The 21760-nt window shown below is 36.8% G+C and overlaps 1 protein-coding gene across 1 annotated transcript; it reads right to left on the bottom strand.

Annotated features, from left to right (window-relative positions):
• Positions 1 to 14589: 14589 nt before the first annotated feature.
• LOC109217037 (cytokinin dehydrogenase 5) lies at positions 14590 to 21524 on the bottom strand. The gene is made up of 5 exons (XM_019381265.1): positions 20429 to 21524; positions 19549 to 19676; positions 18643 to 18918; positions 17070 to 17332; positions 14590 to 15109 (listed from the first exon to the last, which is right to left on the bottom strand). The coding sequence occupies exons 1-5, from the start codon at positions 21006 to 21008 to the stop codon at positions 14773 to 14775; spliced, it is 1584 nt and encodes a 527-aa protein (XP_019236810.1). The 5' UTR covers positions 21009 to 21524; the 3' UTR covers positions 14590 to 14772.
• Between the last annotated feature and the right edge of the window lie 236 nt (positions 21525 to 21760).

Raw genomic sequence — 21760 nt, 5'->3', positions numbered from 1 at the left:
AGATACCAAAAAAAAGAAAAGAAAAAAAAGAGACCTAGTCTGATGAACTTTCTCCTAGGATCAAAATCTTAGTCTGATGAATCTTTCTCCTAAGATAACAAAAATAAAAAAAACCTAGTCTGATGAATCTTTCTCCTAGGATATAAATCTTAGTCTGATAACAACCTAGTCTGATGAACTTTCAACTAGGATAAAAGTCTTAGTCTGATGATTTTTTCTCCTGAGATAAACAACCTAGTCTGATGAACTTTCTCCTAGAATAGAAATCTTAGTCTGATGAATCTTTCTCCTAAGATACCAAAAAAAACAAAAAGGAAAAGAGACCTAGTCTGATGAACTTTCTCCTAGGATCAAAACCTTAGTATGATGAATCTTTCTTCTAAGATAGAAAACCTAGTTTGATGAATTTTCTCCTAGGATAATTTAAAAAAAAAGGAAGTCTGGATTTGAAATAAAAAGGGTCAAGTTTTAGTTTTCTTAAGTTATCTATCTTTAGTTTTCTTGAAATCAGGGATCCCGCCTGGAGAATAGGGTTAGTTTTTACTTTAGTCAAGCTTAGTTTATAGTTTTCTGCAAGCTCAATCTCAAATCTAGGAGACGCACTTCCTAGTTTGGGTTTTTCGAATTTTATTTCTTTAGGAGATGCACTTCCTAATTTTAGGCTAAAGGTTTTACCCCTAGCAGACGCATTTCCTGGTCTGGGTCTTTCAGGTTATACTTTTTAGGAGACGCACTTCCTACTCTAAGTTTGTCAGTTTTGCTCCTAGGAGATGCACTTCCTAGTTTAAGTTTGTTGGTTTTACTCACATGAGACGCACATCCTAGTCGAGTCTTTAGTTTGACTCTCATCATTGCATCCTTCATCAATATCATAGGTGATTTATAGTTCTGCTAACAACTCACAAATCTTCCTAGTGTAAACTGGGGCAGAAAAGTTTCGTTGGTTTTGTCTGTTTTGCTTTAGTAGCAGGCGCCCACCTGGAGAACAAGGGAAGTCATTTCAGAATTCAATTCAAGTTAGAAGTAGTAGAAGCTCGCCTCAAGAATGCGAGTCGACAGTCCAAGATGACCAAAAGAAGAAGTCTCAAAAAAAAAAGAAGTGAATCCAAATGCAGAAGCAGATGAAAGATGTGAACTGCTCAAGACATGGCTGAAGTCACGAGCACTACATGTCCGGTTTTGATCCGAAGAAGCTGTGGAAGAATGAACTAGCAACTGCAGCTAGCAAGCATCAAGGTTCAAATCAAAAGTCTGCATAAAGAACCATTTAAGACTCAAGATCAAGCTTCAGAAGACTTATAGATAGGAATCTTGTAATTCATAGCTGATAGGTTTGTTTAGTTCATTTAGATTTTGATTTTGATGTAATAATAGGACCACGGACCGGAACCTCGACGGAACGGAACCTCGCTCGACTCTCTCATCCTCTTCACATACTCCATCACTTCATCCACCTCTAAACTACACGTGGCCTGATTCCTTTATAACCAAGGATATGTAGTCAGCTCAATACCAGGGCTCGGTGACAATCTTTTGCCCATATTTCTTTTCTTTTGAAAAAGTGTCGGGTCAGAATTCAATTACATCGCTTACTTGTTTCTTTGCTCAAAAACACTTCGTGTTTCCAAGCAAAGAGGGGCAGTTGTAAGCACGTAATTTTTGACCCACACAATTTCTAAGTTAGTTGTAGTATTTTAAATATTTACTTGAGTTATTATAGATTTTTAATCCATTTTTTATTACCACTTTGTTAGTTTAATTTTATTGTTTTAGTATTTAAAAATTAAAAGAAAATACAAAAAATAGTTTCAACTTTTATATTTAGTTTGATTAATTAAGAGTGATTTTTATATTTTTTAGAAGTACATTGCATTATTTTAGTCTTCCTACCATATTTAAGCCCAACAAGACAAAGGCCCATTCTTTCCAACCCATTAGCCCATTTAAGTGCAAGATTTAATCTTAGCCATCTATTTCCCAATCCAATGGCGCATGTCAATTCTTACACCCATATTTAAACCCAATTATAACCAAATCCTAGCTTACTTTTTAATCTCCTAATTCCTAAATTCCTAAAGAGAGCAGCCACCTACACCTCCCTACACAAAAAACAATTAGTCGACCCTCCTACACATAAAGAATAAAAATCCATAAAGAACAAGCTTTTTCTTCCCCTACACATAAAGAATAATCCCAGGAGCACACGCTTTCTGTTTTCAACGAATTTAGGAGGAAAAAAATCATTAAAAGCTTGAAACCAAAAAGAGAGAAAAAATGGCAGAGGAGGGACAAGTGATCGGTGGTCACACCGTTGATGCTTGGAACGAGCAGCTTCAGAAAAGAATTGAAACCAAAAATTGAAGAGGTCTTTGTTTATTCGAGAGTCGAGTCTGAGTCCGCCGTCACTAGTTTCCGTTCGAGGTCCGCATTAGGTTCGTCGTTGAGTTCCAAAAGCTACAAAGTCACATTCTTGCATTAAAGGTCTGTTTTTTTTTTTTTTTGCTGATTTTTGCTTTGTTACAGTATTTGTTTTGGAATACATGATCCTGGGTGTTTTGAGTTATGAATTCTAGTTTCAATATCTTATTTATTTCGCTTCCCTTGTATGTGGAAAATATTTGCTATTTATGGTTATATTTTAGCTTACATTATTTCTATGATGGCTTTATTTTTGATAAGGCATTTTAGTGCTCATTTGTTAATCTTTCTTCTGATTCACGGGGATTTGGGGGGCAGAGTAGTATTTGGACTAAAGGTTGATAGTGGGTGCATATGACAATTTGGCTAGCCAAGGTATTAAAATTTGGGCCTGTACTATTGAATACTACTTGACCCAAATATCAATAAGGCTTTAAACTAGCCCACTCTTATGATAGCTAAAATCATACATTTATCCACAAATAACTTCATAACTCTAGACCTCTACAATAATCTCAAACCTTAGGAAAAATAATCAATTCATGAATCATCGTAGCTTGCTTTAGGCGCGACTAATCTATCATCGTGATTGTGTACACGTTCGCGCGATATAATTATGATTCTAAAAATAAATCGAGGTATGCGTTCGCGCAACTTCGGCCAAACTTTCTTAATACTAATAAAGCGTGATTAATTGTGGACACGTACGCGTGACATGATTCTTGAGGCGCCAAATGAAATGAGTACACGTACGCGTGACTCATTAGAAAATAACTCCATAATTATGAATAATCAAGCAAATAAAAGCGGTAAAAGGTAAAAAGTACATAGGTTCTAAAATGAGTAATTAAACAATTTATTTAAGCCAGGTATGATTAAAGCGACCGTGCTAAAATCACGGAACTCGGGAATGCCTAACACCTTCTCCCGAATTAACAGAATTCCTTACCCGGTTTTCTGTGTTCGCAGACCATAAATAGAGTCAATTTCCTCGATTTGGAATTTAAAAATAAACCGGTGACTGGGACACCCTAAATATACCAAGTGGCGACTCTGATTAAATAAATAATCCCATTTCAATTATTGTCACTTTAATTGGAAAAACTCCCTCATATCCCCTTTCGATAAAAAGGAGGTGTCACATCAGTTGAGGATTAGGGCATCCGATGTCCCTAAGACAGCTTTTTCGACTCGATGTGGGCACTATGAGTTTCTAGTGATGTCATTTGGGCCGACAAATGCCCCAGCGACATTTATGGATTTGATGAACCGGGTGTTAAGCCCTATTTTGATACCTTTGTGACTGTGTTTATTGATGATATATTGATCTACTCCCATAGTCGAGAGGAGCATGAGCAACTTTTTTGGATTGTACTTCAGACTCTGAGAGACAGCCAGTTATATGCTAAGTTTTCAAAATGCGACTTTTGGTTGGACTCAATCGCTTTCTTGGGGTACTTTGTATCAACAAAGGCATTCAGGTAGATCCTAAGAAGATTGAGGCAGTTCAGAACTGGCCTAGGCCCACTTCAGCTACGGAGATTCAGAGTTTCATGGGTTTGGCAGGTTATTACCGTCGGTTTATGGATGGGTTCTCGTCTATTGTAGCCCCGTTGACCAGGTTGACCCAGAAGGGTGCCCCGTTCATATGGTCAGACGGGTGGGAGGCGAGCTTTCAGAAGCTCAAGACTGCTTTGACTACGGTGCCAGTGTTGGTGTTGCCCACAGGTTCAGGATCTTATACGGTATATTGTGATGCATCTCTCGTATAGAACTTGGTGCAGCATTGATGCAGGATGGCAGGGTGATTACATATGTGTCGCGGCAGTTGAAGGTTCATGAGAAGAATTACCCTGTTCATGACTTAGAGTTGGCAGCCATTGTTCATGCGCTGAAGATTTGGAGGCACTATCTTTTCGGCATGTCGTACTATGTTTTCACGGATCGTCGGAGCTTGTAGTACTTGTTCAAATAAAAGGATCTCAATTTGAGGCAGAGGAGGTGGTTGGAGCTATTGAAAGACTATGATATCACCACCTTGTATCATCCTGGGAAGGCCAATGTGGTGGCTGATGCCTTGAATAGAAAGGCAGTGAGTATGGGTAGCCTTGCGTACATTCCAGTCGGTGATAGACCGCTTGCTTCAGATGTTCAGGCCTTGGCCAATCAGTTCGTGAGGTTGGATATTTCAGATCCAAGTCGTGTTCTAGCTTGTATAGTCGCTCGGTCTTCCTTGTTTGAGCGCATCAGGGAGCGGCAGTATGATGACCCTCATTTGCTTGTCCTTAGAGATACAGTGCACGGTGATGCCAAGCAGGTTACTGTTGGAGATGATGGAGTTTTGAGGATGCAGTGTCGTATTTGTGTGCCTAATGTAGATGGACTTCGTGAGTTGATTCTTGAGGAGGCCCATATTTCCCGGAATTCTATTCATCCGGGTGCTGCCAAGATGTATCAAGACTTGCGGCAACATTATTGGTGGGGGAGGATGAAGAAGGACATAGTTGCATATTTAGCTCGGTGTCTAAATTGTTAGCAAGTAAAGTATGAGCATCAGAGACCTGGTGGTTTGCTTCAGAAGTTAGAGATTCCTGAGTGGAAGTGGGAGCGCATCATATTCATTTCATTGTTGGACTCCCACGGACTCAAAGTAAGTTCGATGCAGTTTGGGTCATTATGAACAGGCTGACCAAGTCAGTGCATTTCATTCCTGTGGCAGTTACCTATTCTTCAGAACGATTGGCTGAGATCTACATGCGCGAGATCATTCATCTTCACGGTGTTCCCGTGTCTATCATTTCTGATCGAGGTACGCAGTTACCTCGCACTTCTGGAGAAGTGTGAGCACGTGATTTTTGCCCAAAGCAAATTATTCCAAAAGCTTCAAATAAAAAGATTTTACAAATTTTTGTGAATTTTTGTGGAATTTGGTGTTAATTGATTGCATGATAATTCATATGAAAAATATATAAAAAAAAATACATTTGCATTTAGGATTTAATTTCATATTTTTGTATTAATTAGAGGTTAATTTGTTTAGAACAAAATGTAAAGAAAATAACAAAATGGTCCGTTTTGCATTTTTTAGTTCAAATTGGTATTAGTTTGTATCTTTCTTTTAATTAGAAATTAATTAGGAAATCTAATTTTTAGTGTTAAGTTGATTGTGAGCATTTTTTATAAAATCAAAATATATACAAAAATACAAAATGAAATAACAAAAAGAGAAAAAAGAAAACAAAATCAAAAAGGAAAATAACATAGAAGAAATCCAAATTTGGGCCATTTTTGCACCCAACCCGCCAAGTCCAAGCGGTCCAGGCCCAGGCGAATGCCCAACCCGGTCCGGTCCCAAGAGGGACCAAACGACGTCGTTTTGTGATCTATTAATCACGACCGTTGGATCTTATCAATCCAACGGTCCAGAACTGACTATGATGTTGGGTATATTAATGTCGGATAGCCCCTCCGACCCCTCAATTATCTCTCAGAATCCCTCATGCACGCCGGCGTAACGCTACCGTCTCCGCCGCTCTCCGTCGCCCGCCGCCGGCCGGAAATCGTCTCCGCCGGCGGCGTTCATCCAAATCACCTGAAAATTACACCACCTCTTCTTCTCATCTTCCTCTTCACGAATCTAGCCTTGTTTTACCTTGAAACTCACCCCGAAGCTTCGAATATTCGATCGAAGTTTTCCGGCCATGATGCAACTCCGTCCAAACCACCCCAAATTAACACCACATAACCGCCTTTACCTCCTCCATCAAACCCCTCAAATCCCATCCCTCAAAGCTGGCCGGAACTGCTCAAATATGGAATATAAATTTTCCGGCCAAAACCCTGTTTTGTCCAAAGGGCCCCAAATTCATACCATATACCCCCCTGACCTCCCTCATCATTAATCCCCAACCAAATCTCCTCGAATCTGAGTAGAAGCACCCGGATTTCAAATCTAGGGTTTCAAGTTTTCTGCCATTGGAAGGCTTCACTCTCGGATGATTTTGATTAATATTATGAGTTTACTTCGACAAAGATAAACCCATAATATCATTTAAATTCGTTCCCAGAAATCAAATAAGCTCGAAGATTAATTCAGTAAGTCATTTTCCCCTTTTCAGTTTCGATTTAGTTCGCTTTTTGTTCTATCTTTTAACTAAGTGCAGTTTTAATTTCTGAATATTTTAATTAGTGATTTGTTTGTCGATTAGATTGTCAGTGATACATGTTTCTGTTAGTTCTTAGTTTAATTTTCATTTTTTATTTGTTTACACTGTTTTTGTCTTGTTCAGTTTTTAGTTAGTCATTCGTTAGTATAATTGTTAGGTANATACTATGTTTTTCTGTTTAGTTCTTTTAGTTTAAGTTTTTCTATTTTTTTATTTGTTTTACTACTGTTTTTGTTCTTGTTCTAGTTTTTAGTAGTTCATTCGTAGTTATAATTGTTAGGTATTAATTCAGTTTTAATGATTAGTTTCAGTTGAATTCTGTTTGAAAACTGTTGCTCCTTGATCTTCTTGATACCTCACTTCGATTCTGTGGTTAGATAGTTAATTCAATTGTAGGATCTGTTCTGTGTTTAGTCAGTAATTAGTGCTTCTTTAGTTCAGTACTTAGGTTAAGTTGATTTAGTTATAGCTGATAATGATAATTTGGTGAATTGAGACCTAGATCGAAGGTTAATAATTGCAAAATAGATTCAGGGGTTTTTGTTTGTGTTTGAGTAGTAATTTCAGGGGGTGCTAAGGGTAGTTTAGGCATGAGAAAAGGGTAGTTTAATCAGATTGGTAATTGTTGAAGTAAAGTAAGGGTAGAATAGGAATTGTAATGGGTATAGAACCTTCTAGGATGGACTATAGTGCAGATTTCAGTAAACTTAGGGTAGTTACTTGTGTAACAAGTCAAGAAACAAGGGGTAGAAAATAGAATTAAGATAGGGACTAATGGGTAAAGTGAAAATCTGAAATTGGACCCTAAGTTTGCCTATAAATAGGCATTCATTTGCCTTGTACAAAGAGGTTTTTTTCAGCTCCAAAATTTCTTTCCAAAAATTTCCTCTCCAATTTCAGATCTGATTTGAAATTCAAACCTTCAAAAATCCAAAAACAATAGAAATCTAATAGAAAAATCCCAAAAAATTACTGTTACATTAGTGTTACTTAGGTCATTTTCAGATTCGATCACTGAATTCAATTTTCTAGCTCATATAGGATGAAAGCTACTTGAATTTCCTTGTGTTTTGTTCAATATTTGAGGATTGAAGACAGTTTGAGTCATCTAGGCAGTGGATTTGGGAGATTCGAGTCAACTGTGATCTTAGTTTGAGTGTTTTGTTTTCCTGTGTTCATTTCTGGGTATTCGAGCTGGTATTGGGTTGCTTCAGTGATAGAAATTGTTGCTGTGTTTGATCTATCGCTGGAGTTTCAAATCTGTTCCTGAATTTGCTGTGTCAACTGATTTATTACTGAATTTTGAACTTATTCCTGGGTTGCTGCTGAGAACTGTTACTGCTGCTGATCTTTTCTTCTTCTTATTGATCACTGACTTCCAGGTACACGCTTGAATCTACTCTGCTGTAACTTTGAGCTTGAAATGGAATACAATTACTCACCTATTTGATCCTGAAATATGCTGCCTGGACTGTGGGGTGTTGGTAGTTAAATAGGCGTTAAATTTAATTGTACAGCATAGTTTAGAATCGATTTGTATGTGTATAAATCTGGACTGTATAATTAAGACTGGATCAGACTGTTTTCGATACTGTTGAGACATTTGGAATTGATTGTAGTTCATGTTCTCAATATCTGAATACTGCATATAAAGGTTAGAACTAGAAGTCCTGAATATGAGCCTGTTTTATTGTAAAACTGCAGCCCCGTTGTATTAATTCGAATAGGCCTGTTAATATTAAGCCAGGGTATTTGCACTACTCATGCTGAGCTTACACAACTCTAACAGTCTGTTGTAATTGATGGCCACTCTAGTGTACCAGTCACGTGCATTGCATTTAACATGCAATTTGATGCTTCCTCTTGTGTGATTTTCACTGTTAGTGACATCTAGGAACGCACCAGTAGGCAAATAAATAAGTATACTTTGTTCTTCCTTGTATAAATCATTGAATACAATTAAAATAGCCTGAAGTAACTCAGCAGATTTACATTTGTTGATTTGAGGTCCTGATTGGTTTGGCATAGGCCCAGGCCCAGTTTTGACTCCATTCTCGTTTGGGCCTGGACCAAGGCGTTTGATGGACCAGTTGAAAGCGTGCAGACCTGAGTGTATTTTCCCCTCGTTGGGCTTATCTTAGAGCCCAATGGCTCGACTGTGATGCATAATTACCACTTAGCCCAATAACGAATTAAGTAGGACTTTTTCCTCCATTACTAGAGACAAGTAAATAGAGAACCATAGTTGTTTTTAGGTTTGCCTTTAAATAATAAATGAGATGAGCCTCGCCAAGCAAAATACACAAATTACGAGGCCCTCAATAAATATTTTATTAATCTTTAGACTCCGGGACGAGCCGTTTAGCGAATTTCACGGTTTTCCCCAAAGATAACAACGCGTAGTTGCTTTAGGCGCGTTATTTTAATAATATTACCTTCCTAAATTCGGGTGCGCATTTCATGTGACCCAAATCCAAATCTTAACGGAGTCGAAATGTGTTGACAACCACGGGTGCACTGGTGCGATGTAGTTCGAGACGCATTTTCACGATGTTGCAATTCTCATTAAAAATAAAAATAAGAGCGGTTTATTAATAAAAGGCACATAGGTTAGAACATGTTTTGAAATCAGATAAAATCAAATACAACAGTTGAGCGACCGTGCTAGAATCACAGAACCCGGGAATGCTTAACACCTTCTCCCGGGTTAACAGAATTCCTTACTCGGATTTCTGGTTCGCAGACTGTTAACAGAGTCATAATTTCCTCGGATCGGGATTCAACCGGTGACTTGGGACACCATTAATCTCCCAAGTGGCGACTCAGAATATTAATAATAAATCCCGTTCCGATTGTCCTTTAATTGGAAAAACTCCTTTACGCCCTCACAGGTGTAGGGAAAAGGAGGTGTGACAGGCAGTACAATGTGAGTTGGGAATGCAGATTGAGTTGAGCATAACATTTCATCCTCAGACGGACGGATAGTCCGAGATCACTATTTAGATATTGGAGGATATGCTCCGCGCTTGTGTTATAGACTTCAGAGGTTCTAAGGATCAGTTCTTGCGGCTTGCGAAGTTTGTCTACACCAACAACTACCGGTCAAACATTCAATTGGCTCCCTATGAGGCATTATACGAGAGGTGGTGCCGATCGTTAGTCGGATGGTTCGAGCCATGGGAGGCTCGGTTGTTGGGTATAGATGCCTTGTATAAGGTCAAGATTATTCACAGCTCAGTCCAGGTAGAAGAGTTATGCCGACCGTAGAGTTCGTGATGTTGCATTCATGGTCGGAGAGAGGGTATTGCTCCGGGTTTCACCTATGAAGGGTGTGATGAGGTTCAGAAAGAAGGGCAAGCTGAGCCCTAGGTATATCGGACCTTTTGAGATTCTTCATAGAGTGAGTGAGGTGTCTTACAAGCTCGCAATGCCATCTAGTTTATCAGCAGTCCATCCGGTGTTCTACGTGTCTATGCTCCGGAAGTATCACGGTGATTCGTCCCATGTGTTAGTTTTCGGCTCTGTCCAGTTGGACAAGGATTTGAATTATGAGGAGGAGCTGGTAGCTATTCTAACTCGGCAGGTTCGTTGGTTGAGGTCAAAGAGTTGTCCTTCAGTTCAAGTGTAGTGGAGAGGTCAGCCTGTCGAGGAAGCTACGTGGGAGTCCGAATCGGACCTGCGGAGTAGATATCCACACCTTTTCACCAGTCCAGGTACTTTTCTTTGTCCGTTCGAGGACGAACGGTTGTTTTAGAGGTGGAGAACGTGATGACCTGATAGGTCATCTAAAGTTTTGGAGCCTAACTCTGTGTTTTGAAGCCTCAAATAACTTATTTTAGCCTTCCTCGATTTGCGTGCGCAGTCCGGGTATTTTTTCCCATAAAATCTTCATGTTAAAAATTGAACAAATATGGAAAATTGTCTTAAAAATCCATTTGAGTTGACTTCGGTCAACTTTTTGAGAAAACATACTCGGATCTATGTTTTGACGGTCCCGGTGGGTCCGTCTCCTAATTTGAACTGGGCATATGCCCAGAATCGAATTCGGAGGTCCCTAGCTTGAGTTGTCGTATTTTGTTGAAAAATAAGGTTTAAAGGCTTAATGAATCCAAAAGTTTGACCAATATTTGACTTTATTTATATCGGGTCCGTATTTTGGTTCCGCAACCTGGTATAGGTCCATTACTATATTTATGACTTGTCTGTCAAGTTTGGTGAGCAGAATTGTTAATATAGAAGTTCATGAGTTTTCATGAAAATTTCATTTGATTTGGTGTTCAATTCTTAGTTGTAGGTTTTATTTTGGCGATTTGATCGCACGAGCAAGTTTATACGAGGTTTTTGGACTTGTGTGCATGATTAGTTTGGAGCCCCCGGGGCTCGGGTGAGTTTCGGATAGGCTACGTAGTGAATTTGGACTTAGAAAACATAACTAGTGCATCTGCTTCTGGTACTGGTCTCTGATCTTACAAATGAGAGGTCAGTGTTCGCAATTGCGAACTACCCAAAGTCCTGTCAGGTTCGCATTTGTGAACCACTTCTTCACATTTGCGAAGAAGGCCTGGGCCAGCAACGATTGCAATTGCGATCAGGAGGTCGCATTTGCAGGGAGACCAGAGTTCGCATTTGCAAACGTTTCATCGCAAATGCAATGAAAGCAGATGTGCGAAGACTTCGAATTGCGAGGTATTTTTCGCATTTGAGGGGGGTCGCAATTGCGACATCTGCAACTGAAAATATATGAGTTAGACGGGATATCTCTCATTCTTCAAATTTTCAAAACAAGAAAACCCTAGAGGCGATTTTCTTAAGGGCCCTTCTTCCACAATCCATTGGTAAGTGATTCTAACCTATTTTCTTTCGATCTTTCATTACATTTCATAAGATTTCAACCTAAAATATAGTGTTTTCATGGTGGAAATTGGGAGTTTGAGTAGAATTAGGGATTTTTGTAAAATTGGAATTTAGACCTCAAATTAAGGTTGGATTTCAAAACAAATTACATAACCGGGCTCGGGGGTGAATGGGTAGTCGGATTTTGGTCCGAATTTCGGATTTAGATCAAGCGAGCCCGGGAGTTGACTTTTGTTGACTTTTTCAATAATGACCTAAATTGAATCTTTTGCAATCGTGGGTAGTTCCTAAGGCTTAAGTTGAATGTTTGGTTGGTAATTTTCTAGATTTGTTGGTTCAAAGGCTTGTTTGAAAGGAAATGTTGTGCTTGAGCTTTGAGTTGATCTTTGGAGCAAGGTAAGTATCGTGGTTAACCTTGACTTAAGGGATTAGGACTTGTTTGTCTATTTGCTAAGATGTTGGGTACAACACATATGTAAGGTGACGAGTACATATGCGTTGTTGTTGGGTTAAAGCATGCGGGTGAGACTTGTTCCTTGTAATTTATTACTTACTTTGATCATGTTATCCATGCTTAGACTAGTTATTTATTAAATGGATCGTTCTTACCGCGTTTATGGGCTTTTTGTGATAATTAAGTATTGTTTCTAAAGTTGAGGTTGGTATTGTGAAACCCTTGTTGACGTAAGGCTTGTTCTTGTTTATTCTATCTCCCTGTTGTTACATGTTCATTGTTATATGGTAAGGGAGGGTGTTAATGCACGAAGGATGATGTCGTGCCGTATTTGAGTGTTAATGCATGAAGGGTGATGCCGTGCCATATTGTGAGAGTTAATGCACGAAGGGTGATGCCGTGTTATATTTTGAAAGCTAATGCACGAAGGGGAATGCCGTGCCATATTATTTATGATGAAAGTAAGAGTAAAAGCACGAAGGGTGATACCGTGCAATTTTATTCATTGTGTTTATTTGTTTTACTGGTTGAAGGCATATTGATTGTTCTGGTTATCATTTCTGTTGTAATCATCGTATCTTGTACCCTTTTCGCATGTCTCATTCCAATAGTACAATGTTAGCCTTTATTTGTTGTTATTTTGTACGTATATTGTTATCTGCACAGGTTATTTACGTGGGTGTTTTGTCATAGCATCGTCACTACTTCGTCGAGGTTAGGCTCGACACTTACGGAGTACATGGGGTCGGTTGTACCCATACTTGACTCTGCACTTCTTGTGCAGATTTTGGTATTGGTCCTAGTTGTCCGTGAGGTGCATTATCTCGGATCAGCTGAGATGGAGACTCGAGGTAGATCTGCTGGAGTCCGCAGACCTTGAAGTCCCCTTCCATTTCCCCCAATTTACTGCTCTTTTCATTCGAGATAGTTGTACTTATTTCAGACTCTGTTTGTAGAAAATTCTAGAAGCTCGTGAATTGTGACTCCAGATCCGAGTTGTATTAGATATTATTAGCTTTTTATGTTATTCCGCACTCAGTTTTAGTTTCATTTTGGCTTAATTGACTTTACTTATTGAAATTGATTAAAATTGGCTTAAAGTTCCTCTAATGTTGGCTTTCCTAGCAAGTGAAATGTTAGGCGCCATCACGGTCCCGAATGTGAGAATGTTGGGTCGTGACAGTACGTCCACTCTTTCAGGAAATTTCTTATTTCCTTAAGAAATGAGCTATTTTCCAGGGGAAATATACAAATAGTATTCTTAGATTTCTATTTAGAAATTAATCAGTATTTAATTTGTCCTAAAAATTTTAATTTCAGGATAATCAGGATATTTTTGTCCTGAAAAACTAAAATTCAAAATAAAGGCTAATTCCTAAATAGCAGGCCATTGAGTGGCTACCTGATGGCATTTCTACCTCTTCTCCCCTATACTGACATCCAAACGTGGCGGGAGAAATTCAAAAATAGCTAGATTTACAAGTGGTCGTTAAAAAATAGGCACAGTTTCAAAAGTAATCGAAATTTAGCCACTTTTCATGTAAAGATAAATCTGAACGAAACACTGTTCAAAATCCGAAAAATACTCCAGCATAATATATTGGTCCAACATAATATGCTGGAAGTTCATACACAGGTTCTCCAATCTCCAGTATATTATGCTGGAACTTTCCGCGTGTTGGAGTTCCGGCATAATATGCTGGAAGTTCATACACAGGTGCACCGATCTCCAGTATATTATGCTGGAACTTTCCGTGTTGCAGCAAAATAATGGCTATTTTTCGATGACTTTGCAAACGTTGGCTATTTTTCAATGACCAGTCCGAAAACTGGCTAGCCCGTGCTATATTTACGATATTGGCACCCAAATTGGTTACGTTACAAATCATATTGGGCTTTTTTGTAAAGTGGGCTCATATTTGAAAGACCTGGCTACTTCATGTTGAGGCTGCTAAACTCTTCGACTAAATGGATTTCATCAAATCCAATAGTTTATCTCTTTTTTTCACCTTGAACAGAATAATAGTAATTAGTATTTCAACTTACAAGTTTGTGCAACAATATTGGTTATATGAGAATTTTAATAAGATTTTTGAAAGAAAACTGGGAAAGTAGTCAAAAGGGTTAAAAGGGAATACTATTGAATTTGAATAACTAATGAAGACATTATTAATACACAAAGGGTGGAGATAGCCCTTAAACCATTTAGTAAGACATGATTTATTGATTGGAAAGGTATATGTATCACCAAAATACTAGTAACTAACTTGGTATGCAAAACACAGCACGTGGTCCTTGTCTAATAAATTCTTCTTTTATTTTCTTCCCTTCTTGACTTTAAGGAGTTGAGTCGTTGTACAACCTACTTATATAAAAGAAAAATAATTGATCACTAAATCCAGAAAATTCTCTTACTTCTTTCTATTATCCAATGCTCATGCATTCTTTACCTCGTGAATTATAGGATGTGAATACCCTACAAATAATGTCCCAAGTCAGAAGGACTATGGTAATTCATGACTAAAAGACGCAGTCTTTTTCTTCTATATTATCGTTTAAAATTTTCTTGATGACGACGTCTTAAATATCGTACGTGTAAAATGACAAATTCTTGAGAGGCAACCACTCCTCAACCGTACTACGCGATAATAAAAAAAGGAAAAATAAGAAGACAAAAAAAATTTACAAGTCCAAAAATTTGTAACCCAAGCGGAACCATGCTTCTCTTTACTAAATAATTAAGTGAATTAATTCTTGTTCCTTTTTCCCCTTGATATGTACAACAAATATATTAGACATCCTATCAATCTATCACTAATTAAATTTGATCATAGTCCTAATTAATCCTAATTAATATCTCAAAACACACTATGGCATGCGTCACCAAGAGGCAATATTAGGATTAAAAGAAGGCATGAAAATACGTTGGCCGGTGGCTAAAATATGTCTTGGGTCAAACTCTAATTTCCTTTGCTGAAATCTGGTCCAATATTTATCTCCAAAATGGTCCCTCCATTCTCTTTGTGTTGTGTAATGAGGCAGGTATTGTTTGATTTTGATCTTTGCATCTTCACAAAACTTCAATATTTCGTAGTTTTGATTGCTGAGGTAATCTAATGTTTGTGTCTCGTCACCATTTGTCAATGCCGACCTCAGAAATCCCACTAAGTAAAAAACTTCCTCTTCTGGCGTCACTACTGAACTCCTCTCGTCCCACCTATTAAAAAAATCACAGCACAAGCCAAGAGTGAGGCCAATATGCAAAGACAATATCGCAAATAGAGGTTTTTTGAAGTGTCGCGTGCGAGGCCAAGGCTTATGGCAATGGCCTGAGGTCAGCCGTGGCAGGCCTATGTCAATAGCACAAGGTCGGCCGTGGCATGCCACTACGGCCCGAGGTCGACGGTATGAGGTCGGCCCCTAAATTTCTATTTTATAACCCTAAAATGTCAGAAAACTAGGAATGATTATGTCGAAACGGTGATTATTATTCACTAAGTCGTTTATATATAAATTTTATAGCGCTCTGTCTTTCATTTAAGAACTTTAAGTTGTTAGATAAAAGTTTTGTACTTAACAAGCATTTGTAAATCTACAAATTAACTTAATAAAAGTGTTTCATATATAATCCTATATAAACTTTTGAATAAAGTAACAATTTAAACGTTTAAATAAAAGTGTGGTCATACATTACAATAAATTTGTCGTATCGATTGGACTCCCGTACTTAGAACAAGATTTTCGAAGATTCATGAGTTGTTTTTTGATAAGGTTAGGAAGTATAACTATTACATGAGCCATGAATTGGTCCCCAAAGGGAAGATCTTCCTGACAAGAGGATCTTCATTGTTTTGGACCATTTCTGTACCTTCTAATTTCCTTTTGGATTTAAATGGACATAAGGTTCATAGTTCTAGCTGGATATTGGACTAGTATTATGCATGCATGCCACGTGTTTAGGTGGACGTGCCACTTAATCATACGACATATTACATGAACTGAAATAACTACTGACCCCAAATTAAAGCAAGCATTGGGATGGTTTAGGGGAAATCAATGCTAGAAACCTAAAGAAATACTCCCTCTATATTTTAATTTATCTGTCCTAGTTTGATTGGGCATGAAATTTAAAAAAGTAACAAAAGCTTTTAAATCATAATTAGTCTTAAACTAAAAATGCCTGTAATAATCAAAATATTTTTAAATTTTCTGGTCTTAAATATACTATATGAAAGTTAGAGTTAAAGAATACTAAATATAAAAAGAAACATTCATTTTATAGATAAAAAAAATCACATAAATGAAAACAGAGAAATACTAAACTATTTGAATTCGCCTTTAAGTGGGGTCATTAGAGGGGCATGGAGTTTGGTATAGAACGTCGGATTGTCACTATTCATATCTTTTGGATTCTGCCAATTTACTAGTCATTTTGCTGTCTTTTAGCTAGGACAAAACAAAATTACAGCAAAAATTCTGCACAAAAAGTAGACACTGAACGATCGCTTAAAGCAATTAACAGGGGAGGGACCAATGGACCATGTTTATGAAGATTGGTTGAAAATTTGGTCTTTAGGTTTTCGTAATTATCGATAAAATTACAAAAATCGGGTGCGATGTCAAATGAACATAATCCAAATTGTGAGGGGATGTACATGACATAGACGTATCGAGAGTTCTACCAAAGTTTGTGTCATGAAAAACAGCACAAATTATATATGCATTACATATGCATAGCATAGTACATACTACATACTGTTTTTTTGCATGCATGCACTGCAGACAACCAACGTAAGAAATAGACAGAGGTAGATGACAGTATGTATATATATCAGAAGAAGAAGCCATAATTGTAAGGATTCAACTTATATAACTGTCGGTGTAAATATTTTTACATTATAGTAGTTGCGGCATGCCAGAAAATTTATTTTATTTTTCAAGTTACTAATTAATAATATTATTTTATGAACGATTGCTTATAGTATATATAGTCATTAAAGTCAGATTACATATAGGACTACCGATTTTGTCTTCAATTTAATTTTAATCACTTAATTATGACTATCTCATTTGCATTTTGATATTTATTTATTATTTAACTATAATAAATTAATACTCATAGTATAATTTAATGTAAATACAGAGTGTAAGTAAAACAATTTCGATTAAGAACTTACTTGTTCTTGTTCATGGGGTAGATGAGTATGGGACCACTGGTCTTATTCCCCAAAATGCCCTTAAAAACTCCTTTATCGAAGTCTGCAATTCTTGATTTTGGCACAAATAGGTTTAGCCATGGGTGTGGCACTTCCCACAATCCTTTAGACCGGAGTTTCAGCTCTGCCTTGTGAACCCGGTCCAAGAAATCCACGTAGGGAAGGTCTGTTGTGAAAACTGATGCTGGTATATATTTTAGCTTTTTTAACAAAGTCTCTATCTCCTGCATTTCATTACAAAAAAAAGAAAAAGAACAATTACAATTCACGTTCAAAGTTAACACACATTAAAAAATTGTAATCAAAGTACAAAAAAGGTAGTCGCTGCTCAACTGTTACTTTTGTCAGGATAACCTTTAATTTAGTTTCATGCAAACTCCAATTAAAAACTCATACTATAAAACAGAATTATTAGACTTAAGGGAATAAATTTTGGTGGGTGGTCAGTGGACGGCATAGATATAATCATATTATAATATAGTTATATTATATAATACTAATAAACAATTAAAGTTTGCGTTCTATCTTAGGATCTGACAGAGCTGATAGATTGTGAAAGATCTTCCATGTTTTCTTGTGCATGTTGTGTTCCATCTTTTTACGACGAATGCTGTCATCGAATAATCAGAGTGATGAACAGATAATATAATAATCTACTTTAATTATTCCTAGAAATAGCTTTGGATATGTACCAAACAGGAATAGCGACAACTAAACCTTATAGAATGTTCTAATTAATTTTTCTATGTCAGCAATTAAATAACTTACCACATTCTTTCTTTTTTAATAGTATGAGTTTAACTATATATACACCCAGAGTGTTACAGAATTTTGTACTATTATGTCACTTAAACGTTAATTACTAGTAACTTTTGTAAATGAATTGGTAAGTAATATATATTAGGTTATTACTATAGATGAAGCTATACAACAAGAGCAATCCGGTGTAATCCACAAATGGAGTCTGAAACGGGTAGGGTGTGTGCAGCCTTTATTTCTACCTTAGGAGGGCAGAGAGATTGTTTTCGATAAACCCTCGGCTAAAGAAGATGAAGCTATACTTATAATGCTAAAATCTTTCATATGCATAATTTTTTTTATAATATGTTATGAATGTAGACTAGTAGTAAAATTTAGCATGTAATTAAAATAAAAGAAGAAAACAGGCCTCCTAAGGTATAGCTTCGCCACCTATATATATATCTAGCTTCACTTAGCAAAATATCGTCTACTTTACAGGCTTTATTCGCACTAAATATGCATTAATCAGAGAGCTAAAGCTAAAGGTTAACTACTACTAGCGCATCTTATAGCAATCGATCACCAACTTTAATCATCTTTTTTCTTTATATTCAAATGTCAATACAGATGGGAATCATGTGTGCAGGAATCAAGAAACTAAACTAATGATACTTTATTTAATATAATCTATCAGGAAATAATATAATTAACTAACATAATCATGATTTAGCAACAATATAACATTTGTAACGAAACATGCATAATTTTCAAATAGAGTATAGTGGGTACAAACCTGATCAACGATATCAGCATTTGAAAGGTGATAATTTTTGGTGATTTCTAAGCAATATAAAACTCCTCCTTCAGACTTAAGAGAAGAAATCTTGACAGGGTTACTTGGGGAGAAAAAAGAAGATCTCCAGTTGTTGATGAGGCCTTCATCAACTATAACAAATCCTTCAACATAGTCAAATTTTTGGGAAGCTGGTTTTCCCTGTAGAGATATTAGATATTCTTGGTCTTCGGTAAATGTTGAAAAATTTGAATATAAAACCCGAATCCACCTCACCTGCATGTACATTAAATAAATGAGTTTACTTTAATTTGACAGTCAAAAGAGTTCTTACATAATTAAGTTATTAAAAAATAACTATAGTTAATCGTCCATAAAGAGAATGTTTACTCTATCATATCACCTAAAGATAATTATATATAAGCAACTGTTCATAAAAAAAAGGATTAATAACCTAAAAAAATAGACATGTTACTTGCAACACTAAGTTAAAGTACACTTGTCTATACAAGTTAAACGCTAAGAAAAGTAGATTTTTTGTTTTAATTATTCACGAGTTATATATGAAGAAAAATGAAAAAAAATGAAAATTAAAATAGAAAGTGATATAACATTTTTTTGGAGGGAAAAGTAATATGTCAACAGCAGTGCCAGCTTAAGAACAGCCGTTTAATATGAAGTTGGAAAAAGCTACTAACAAAGGACCCATTTTCCTTGCTCTTATGTCATGAATTATGCAAACTACGTTTCATGTCTTGTCCAAAAACTAATACTAAGAAATAAAAAAGTCTTCAACCAGCCAAAACCCCACCATGTAGAAAACAAAAGGCAATCAAAAATAGTGGAATATGCTCTATTTAGTACTAGCATTTATATTAGGACAAAAAAAAAGAAATTAAATATTACCCTTTGGGGAGCTTGTTCAAGTGCAATTCTTGCCCTTGTTATGATCCCAAATTGTCCTAATCCACCAAGAGCAGCATGAAACAGCTCGGAATTTTCTTTTTCTGAACATGTTAATAGCTCACCCTTACCTGTATCAAAATCCCATGAGTCACATCAAATATGATAAAATTGGTCCTAATTATATACTTTTATCACTAATTTTACCCCAAAATCCAAAAGAGTGGTGCATAAAACAATCAATTATTATGACAATCTATTGTCATTGCTCTTAAGAGAATAAGAATTATTGGTACTAATGACAATGATTATACCATGCCCAAAGTAAGAGATTTTAAGCATAAAAACAAAAACACCCCATGTGGTACTCACACAATTTCAAGTACATATCTCTAAACATATTCTGAAAAAAAAGGGGTTCCTACTAAACACAAATATAAAGCTATCGATAAAACACCCCATCTAAAGATATTACAAGACAAAAAACCATCCTAACATCCCATGTTATTGTTCTAAAGTAACATATCTGGCATCTACTTTCTTTCTTAACAAAAGCTATTAGGAATTAAGTATTAAATAGAGAGAGTACAATAACGTCCTGAAATCTTGAAGATAAGAATGTAAGAATTATTGTTTTTGGCAATGATACCATAAGTGAATATTTTATGATATTTTTTAACTTTTAGACACTAAAAGTGTAAAAAAACTCTCTCATAATTTAGGAGTTTCACTTTGAAAAGAAATTTTTTACATGCAATAAAAACCACAACAACAAAAAATTAAGTGAAATCTTATAAGTGAGGTCTGGGGAAGGTAATGTGTACGCGTTTCCGATAGACCCTTGGACAAGAACAAAAAAAAAAGGGAATTAAATTAAACGCACCTGTAACAACATCAAGCTCATGAACATTGTTAATTTGAGGGCCATGATTGAAAGCTTGTCCACTAATACCAGCATTGGAGAGAGTACCACCCACAGATAAGTACAAGTAATCAGTCCATGATTTTGGTGCAAGTCCATACTCTAAGGTGGACGTCAACACATCTATCCATAACTCTCCACCCCACACATCAGCATACATGAATTTCTCCGAAACCTTGGTCAATAACTTCTGCTTAGAGTTAGAGCCGCCGCTCATTTGAATCACAACACCATTTGTTGTCATAGCCTGTCCATTTATAGAATGTCCGTGTCCTCTAGCCGACACGGTAAACCCATGAGCCGAGTCGTACGCAGCTTTCACAAGCCGCGCTATGTCCTCGGCTGTAGCCGGGTTAAGAACTGCCATCGGCTCGGCTCTATGCAACCCGCCGAAGTCCACGGAGGCGGTTTCTAAATCGGCTACCTCCACGCTGAGGTTTCCGTTGAGCCCGAGCCGTAAAAGCTCAGTCGGGTCAAACCTAAACCCGACGGTTACAATAAGCCGACATATAGCAAGTGTCAACAAAAGTTTAGTAGCCATAGGTAAAGAGGAAGGCTTTTGCTTCTATACAAAGAGTATAGCAAAGTGAAGATTAAGGAAAATGGTGTGAGGGATATGTTATTTAGTTAGATAGGAGTACTAAATATATATATGTGGAAACTATTGAAAGTTGGTATAAATATTACGTTTTTGAAAATTTTGAGGTGACACTTAGGGAAAAGGGAACAAAATCTTTGTGGCAGGAGCAAAAGTACCAAGAACAAGAGCAGGAGCGTCAGCAGTAGCGTGGGACTAACGTAAGACAGATTGCACTTTAAAGATTTTCACAATCTCAATCTTTGTTTTTCGTTCTAGCTATAGATACTAGCTACTTTTCATTAATAACATCAAAAGATACAATGAAGAAGAAGAGGAAAATTCAGATATGCAAGAATGAGAGGTGGTAAAAATGGTGGTAGTATTATGTTTTTGAAGAGGAAAAGGATTCATTTTGTTGAATTTGTATAGTTAAGAACATTTGTTTATATGACTTTTGAGATTGTCTAGGATAAGAGATACAGGTTGGGTATTTATAGGACAAATAGAAGGAGAGGAAGAAGGGGGGAAGAGAATGTCACGTGCGAGGGATGAGGCCTGACACGAGTTAACTTCAAGGGCCCCACAAAGGGATACGGAGGATCTGTGTGGGGACATAAACAAAGGAAACCTTCACGTGGGCGGAAGGACTGGTCGACGGGTCTGTTATTTCTTTTTCTTTTCTTTTTCTTAAGTTTTCATTTTGGAATTAATTG

This window comes from Nicotiana attenuata, unplaced genomic scaffold (genome assembly GCF_001879085.1).
Source record: "Nicotiana attenuata strain UT unplaced genomic scaffold, NIATTr2, whole genome shotgun sequence".
In the NCBI taxonomy this organism is placed as follows: Eukaryota; Viridiplantae; Streptophyta; class Magnoliopsida; order Solanales; family Solanaceae; genus Nicotiana; species Nicotiana attenuata.
The sequence above is the reverse complement of the archived record's forward strand: the minus strand, read 5'-3'. Positions and strand labels throughout refer to the sequence as shown.